General features: G+C 39.2%; 1 protein-coding gene across 1 annotated transcript; it reads right to left on the bottom strand.

Annotated features, from left to right (window-relative positions):
• Positions 1-4,005: 4,005 nt before the first annotated feature.
• Positions 4,006-6,319, bottom strand: LOC113897557 (casein kinase II subunit alpha'-interacting protein-like). Its single transcript, XM_027550345.1, has 2 exons — positions 4,528-6,319; positions 4,006-4,025 (listed from the first exon to the last, which is right to left on the bottom strand). Exons 1-2 carry the CDS (start codon positions 6,317-6,319, stop codon positions 4,006-4,008), a joined length of 1,812 nt encoding a protein of 603 aa, XP_027406146.1.
• Positions 6,320-7,202: the final 883 nt, after the last annotated feature.

Genomic DNA, 7,202 nt, shown 5'->3' with positions numbered 1-7,202 from the left:
GCAAACCTTCACCCTCAGCCGTTCGGTTTTTTTCCCACCAGCAAAATAGGTGTATTACAGAGACCAGTACAAAGGATAATGAGTCCTTGAACTTATAATCTTCTATTACGGGTTTTGGAAAACTTATGACCCATGACATAATCTTCTATTATACCTTGTGTTTTTTTTATTTTCAGGGTGTTGATTAATCCTGGGGAGTGATTTTGAGGGATTTATTTGAATCTTGAAAGGAGGTGCACTGTGCACTTTGTTAACATCAGTTGGAGATTTTGCCTATAAGAAAAGTAGTAGCTGATTCAATAGGAACAAAGCAAATCTGCTTTGAATATAAAAATTTGCTTTTTAAATAGAAAAACAGACAAGATCCAGAATACGTATAAACTCTGGCTTATTACCTGGAACAACCAGCCCGGGAAACCAACCCTTTATCTGTAGTAACTGGCCCAGGAAGTGAGTCTGCTATTACCACTCTTTCTAGTAATAATCTAGGACACCAAATAATAACCCAAAATAGCTAGGACATGATTAATAACTGATAGCTTCCCTAATTGTTGTCTCCATTTCCAACTTAGAACCAATCAGAGAGACACAAACATGTGCTCCTAACCTATCACAGTGGACGCCCTTCTTCTAGTTAGCTTGCTTACAGCTTCCCCATGCCAACAGCTTCCAATCAGGTCATAATTGTCCTCCAATTAAAAAACAAAACAAAAAGAGTGTTAAATTATCATCCAGATATGTGACAACTCAGAGAACTCACCTTCAATTTCCCAACAGCTATGGAGCCTGTTCGCATGTCCAGGCCTTTCCATTTAGAGAAAAAGGCACTAATGAGATGCAATTAATATCTTTTAAAAATTACTTTGAGATGATCTCTTTATTTAAATCTAGTAAATTCTGAGTCCCTCTTACCCTCCTAAAATCTGAACTCATCTGTACAAGACCTGACAAAAATTTCTTGACCTTCTGACACAACACATGTTGTTCCGTATTTTGAAATCTCTTGGTATGTCAGCTGGGAGAGAGAGTTGGATACTTGCTATTGTCATTCATTTTCCTGTTCAGTTTCATGTGATTTTATTTCCAAATTTAAAAACTAAGAAATATATGTTTAAAGAATTATTTTAAAAAATATTCAAAGTAGACACTGTTCTGATTAAAAACAAAATAAATAATGGCCAATACAGTAAGTGAAGTGAAGTGGAAGTCACTCGATCGTGTCTGACTCTTCGTGATCTCATGGACTGTCGAGTCCACGGAATTCTCTAGGCCAAAATACTGGAGTGGGTAGCCATTCCCTTCTCCAGGGGATCTTCCCAACCCAGGAATCAAACCCAGGTCTCCTGCATTGCAAGTGGATTCTTTACTAGCTGAGCCACAAGGGAAGCCCACCAATACAGTAAAGAAGTTAAAAACAATTAAATAAATCATAGTTCAAAAATAAAGAAAAATAAAAAATTACAATGAGGCATAAAGCTTAGAGAATAAGCTAAACAATGGAAACAAACCTGTAAATTACAGCAACAAATAAAAATCAGTTGAACTCCTTGATTTAATTCCATAAATATTTATTGAAATCTTAGTATATGCTAGGTTTCGTTAGGTCCAAAGAGGTTAGTAGTAAACATGATAGACACAGGACCTCCACACATGAAATTCAGTTTAGTAGAAAACATATTAAACAAGTAATTATACAAGTGATATGTGTCATCAAAACAGATGCTCAGGGTGAATTAAGCACATATCAAGGATTTTCTAAAGAGCTTGGAGAAATCCTTGAACACATTATTACACACCTAAGTTCTTCCTCATCATCACTAGTCGCTATGCAACATCATATTTAATACTGAAATACTAGAAAGGAACACTTTTAATATATGAAACAAGACAGGGATGACTACTGCAATATTTGTATATATGTTCTCACAGAGACAAAAGGTACAAAAAACAATTCAATACTAGTATGGGAAAAAGCAAATAGATGAAGCATTTCTTATTTCAAAGAATTTTAAAAAGATGAAGAGCTTCACTAGCATTAACTCAATCTTAATACATATTTTTGGGAATATACTGTATTTCAAGGACTACATAAAAAATAGACATAAAATGGTGAATAATAAGTTTTCATTCTAGTGAGTGAAGACAGACAAGAAACAATTGGTTTATATTATGGTGAAGACCACTATAAAGAGTAAAAATAAAGTTTCATGGTAATATGAAAGCCAACTAAACCCTTCAGTTGTACATGGATCAGGAAAAGGCTTCCCAGAAGATGTTAGAGCCCTGTAGAGCAAAAATATATAAATGGAAAGATTATTCTAGACACCAGAATTGTTGATTTAGAAATGTAGGAGGCTTGCTTCCCACTGTAAAGAAATTAACGTGGCTGAGACTGGAAAAGAGAAAGAAATCAGTCTTGAAAATTATCATGACTCAATCACAGAAGGAATGATAAAGGTTATAAACAGTGAAATGGCATCATCAACTTTGATCTTAGAAATACGTTCAAAAGTTAAAATGCATGTTTAGGAGTTATTTCAGTAATACAGCTGACAAATCTGTGACCACAACTAGAACAGTGGAAATAGGGTTGGAGAAAAAAGCTGGATTCTATAGATAAGGTCGTCTAGTCAAGGCTATGGTTTTTCCTGTGGTCATGTATGAATGTGAGAGTTGGACTGTGAAGAAGGCTGAGCCCCGAAGAATTGATGCTTTTGAACTGTGGTGGTGGAGAAGACTCTTGAGAGTCCCTTGGACTGCAAGGAGATCCAACCTGTCCATTCTGAAGGAGATCAGCCCTGGGATTTCTTTGGAAGGAATGATGCTAAAGCTGAAACTCCAGTACTTTGGCCACCTCATGCAAAGAGTTTACTCATTGGAAAAGACTCTGATGCTTGGAGGGATTGAGGGCAGGAGGAGAAGGGGACGCCAGAGGATGAGATGGCTGGATGGCATCACTGACTCGATGGACATAAGTCTGAGTGAACTCTGGGAGTTGGCGATGGACAGGGAGGCCTGGTGTGCTGCAATTCATGGGGTCGCAAAGAGTTGGACACGACTGAGCAACTGAACTGAACTGATAGATAAGGTCATGGGACTCACGGACTTGGAGGGGGACAGGCAATGAGAAAACAGACTCCATGACAGATGGTGGTACATCCACTAAAACAGGGAACACAGAGGACAAGGATGCAAAGGATGTGAAGGTGCAAACTGTAAAGATGCCTGTACAATGTTTCAACTGGAATGTATGATATGCAATTTAGTGATTAGAAAGAAGTAGAGTGGAGAGGCAGAATAGTGAGTCATCAGTGTATGCAAGAAAAACTAATTCTAGCTCTTTTGGATAGGTATAATTATTTAAGGTAGTAGGTAAGACAATTCCCTTCTCTTCCCACTACTAGTAGACCCAGTGGAACAGAAACATTTTTTTAACATTTTTATTAACTCATTTATGTTGTATAAGTAGAACTGATGAACAGGTGACTTTACAGCCTATCACTTAAATATTGGCACAGTTAGCATGAGGTAGGGTTATCTGTACCAGTTGGTTATTCTTTTCTGAGATTTGCTAAGGTTGAATAAATAATTGCATTTAAGAGTGCAGGATCTTACCATAGAAGAATTGTCTCTAGGAGCACATGACTGAAAAGATTCCTTCCTATATCTATTAACTGTTAAACATGATCTGAATTTCCTTTAGAGATAGGGAACCAGATTAGCATAACTTGTTTTAAGGATATTGCCATTATTATGTCTTATGAGGAAGGAGGATAGCAGTAAGTTGGATACTGTTCAAGGCAAGACAAATGAGATATTTATGGTCTGTGGCCAGTTATTATTAATTCATTTAACAAATATTTTCTAGTGGCTACTGTAAGCCAGGCACATGGTTAAAAACATAGGATTCCATTTTGGGCTTTTAGAAGCTCATAGTCTATTATTTAAGACTATTAAGTTTATTATTTAAAACTCTTAAAATAGACTTAAGAGTAATAGTTCCCCTTAACTAATTGCTTCATCAGCTGAAATATAGAGGCACACTTAGTTAATACTAAGAATTTTAATAAGCATGATAGGAAATCAAACTAATGTCAAAGAACTAAGAGGTCAACTGCCTTCAAAGAAACAAAAAGTTAATTTAGTCAAGATTTCTCTCATTTTGAAACTTTGTCTGGAAAATTTTGAACACTGTCTTGGGCCCCTTTCTCCTTTTAACTGTGGTGTTATTCCTCATAGGCCTTGCTTTGGGAGATGGTGATTGACTTGGACATGGTTTTCCAGGAAGTGGCTGGTGATTTTTACTACGTATAAACTCAAGCCAGGAGACCCCTGGAGGCAACCGGTGGTAACTAAGTAACTTAGTGAACACACAGTCTGAGACCTTAGACTCTTTTGGAGGAGGAGGAGGAGGGGGTAAGGGGGCTACAGTGGAAAAGGAAGAGGAAGAGGAAGATGAAGAGGATGAGGAGGACAAAGAGGTGGAGGAGGAAGAGGATGGAAGTACGGACTGGAACTGAGGGTTACTGTTTTTCTTCACATAAAGCAGCCAGTCTACAGCCTGGGGCTGTTGGCTTACAGCTTGGTTTTCGGGGGCTACTGTCAGCCAGGTCTTCTTTTCATTAGATCCCTGAGTGATATCAGATTCCGATGTAGGGGAAATGTTTGATATCTTCTCCATTCCTTCAAGATTGTCTTCAGGAGCTTCATCAGGCTGATTTTCTTTCACAGGGAGTAAAAAAGTAGTCTCTGGTATGGAAAGGATAAAAACTAGTTTCACCATTATATCTTTCTCAGGAGTGAGCTCAGGTGTTGGGATGACAAATAGTGTGGCAGCATGGGGGTCTTTCCTTCCTGTAAGATGGCTACAGTGAGATTTTATGCAAGAGGCACAGGCTAAACAAACCATATAACTTGATGAAAGGCGGGGACCAGGACGAGGATTTGGTCTTCCCCTCATCCTTCGAAAGAGAATCTGCCTACAGAGATCCCTCTGGATTCTGGTCTTGGAGAGAGAATTGACAATTTTATTTACAACATCATCGGGGACAGTTCCACCTTTAACAATGCAGGGTTGAGTGTAATCTAAAGTCCATGGAATGTCTTTACTGGGTCCTGTCTCTTCATAATGACCAAAACTGCTTTTACGCTGGAGTCTGGAGCCCAGTGGTAAAGCAGCTATGTTCTTCATGGAGTGCCTGGAGCTTAATATTGATTGACCTGAGACATTTGGTTTGGGATGAGGTGAGGAAAGATCTGTGGCTTTGTGTTTGTCACTTGGTGAAGTGGTGTTCTGCAATCTGGAGTGACACATTGCTGGGCTTGGGGTCCTGAAGTCATGATCAAGTGTTTGGGGCTGGAACAATGGCAAACTCTTTGACTGGTGGACAGAGTATGGTAAAGGTGACTTTCTTGGTTTTGAATTCGACAGTGGTAATCTCAGAACACTGGAATTGGACCTTAATACAGGTGGTGTCTCAAGTCTTGAGTCAGGTAATGATGAGCTCAGAGTCATTTGACTAGGCTCCAAATGATGGGCTTCAGGTGATGTCTGAAACAAGTCATTTATTTGAGATGTAGAGTTGAGTGATGGTGAGCTCAAACATCTTTGATTGTGCTCTAACAAAGATGACCATAGGCTGTCCAATGAAGAGGCTTTCTGAGGCTTGGACTGGGGTAATGCTGAGTTAAAGTCTCTTTGATTAGATTCCAAAGATGATGATGTCCATAGGTAGTCTGGGGAAGGAATTTCTTGATGTTTGACAGCATATAGTGATGAACTTGACACTCTTCGAATAGATTTCAGTGAAGGTGATGTCCAGAAAAGATCTAGGGAAGATGTATTCTGAGGTTTAGGAAAGGATAACTGTGAGCTACAGTCTGTTTGAGTCGGCTCTGGTGGCAATGTCTTAATGAGGTCAAATGAAGATGTGTTCTGAGGTTTAGGGTGGAACAAAGGCGAGCTCAGGGCTTTCTTATTAGGCCACAAGGGAGTTCTCCGCTGGAGGTGTAGTGAAGGTGTGGCCTGATGTTTGGAGTGAGATAATGGTGATTTTAGAACCCTGTTATAGCAGTCCCCTGAAATTGTGTCCTGAGACTTGACAGAGGGCAATTCTGAGCATCTCTGTACCTTCTGGCTAGAGTTCGGTGGAGGCACTACAGGGTTATTACTATGGGATTGTACTCTGACCACAGATTGGTTATTGGGCTGATTTAATTTTTTGTCTGTGTATTGACGTGTTAATGAGCTGGTTGCGGCCAGTTGGTAAGAGTGTTCTAATGGCACGAAGCGTTGATCATAATATGCTAGTGGCACCATCTTGTGCTAGTCATAGAGGTCTTTCTGAAAGCAGTTGGCTTGTAGGGATGTTTCAGTAACTGATACAGTCTTTTAGCTGGATTCCATGGACAACAAATACTTCTAAACAAATAACTTAAGAAGTGGCAAACATCTGTCTTGTAACCTTTCTGTTAATTCCTAAATATTATAGGTGTCTCAAAATTGAGGTGTAAATGAGGTTGAAAAAAAGTGTCATCAATTGAGATTCTTCTCTGTCTTCTCTTTAGCTTCCTAGAGTTTTTTCCTCTTGAGGAAATGACACCTGTTAACAAAACAGTGAAGAGGTTTCAGAAGAGGGTCTGACAGGGATGTTAATTTTCTCAAACAATTTTGTAGTGACAAGAGAACAACTCTGTGTGTAAATTTTGAGTAAAGATTTCTAAACATTCAGCTGCTCATATGTAAAATAGGTAAATATAATGTTTAATTTATTGGACTAAAGACTAAATAATATACCTAAAATGTAAAACAGTGCCCAAGATATAGGAGATGCTCAGTAACGCTGCTGCTAAGTCGCTTCAGTCGTGTCTGACTCTGCGACCACATAGACGGCAGCCCACCAGGCCCCGCCATCCCTGGGATTCTCCAGGCAAGAACACTGGAGTGGTTTGCCACTTCCTCCTCCAAAGCATGAAAGTGAAAAGTGAAAGTGAAGTCACTCAGTCGTGCCTGACTCTTAGCGACCCCACGGACTGCAGCCTACCAGGCTCTTCCATCCATGGGATTTTCCAGGCAAGAGGACTGGAGTGGGGTGCCATTGCCTTATCTAATGTTCAGTAATAGGTAATAGCTATTTTGGGTATTCTTTCAATGATTGCTTTAGTTTAAAAAAATTGAGATAAATTTATTGCATGAAATAATA

This window comes from Bos indicus x Bos taurus, chromosome 1 (genome assembly GCF_003369695.1).
Source record: "Bos indicus x Bos taurus breed Angus x Brahman F1 hybrid chromosome 1, Bos_hybrid_MaternalHap_v2.0, whole genome shotgun sequence".
In the NCBI taxonomy this organism is placed as follows: domain Eukaryota; kingdom Metazoa; phylum Chordata; class Mammalia; order Artiodactyla; family Bovidae; genus Bos; species Bos indicus x Bos taurus.
The sequence above is the reverse complement of the archived record's forward strand: the minus strand, read 5'-3'. Positions and strand labels throughout refer to the sequence as shown.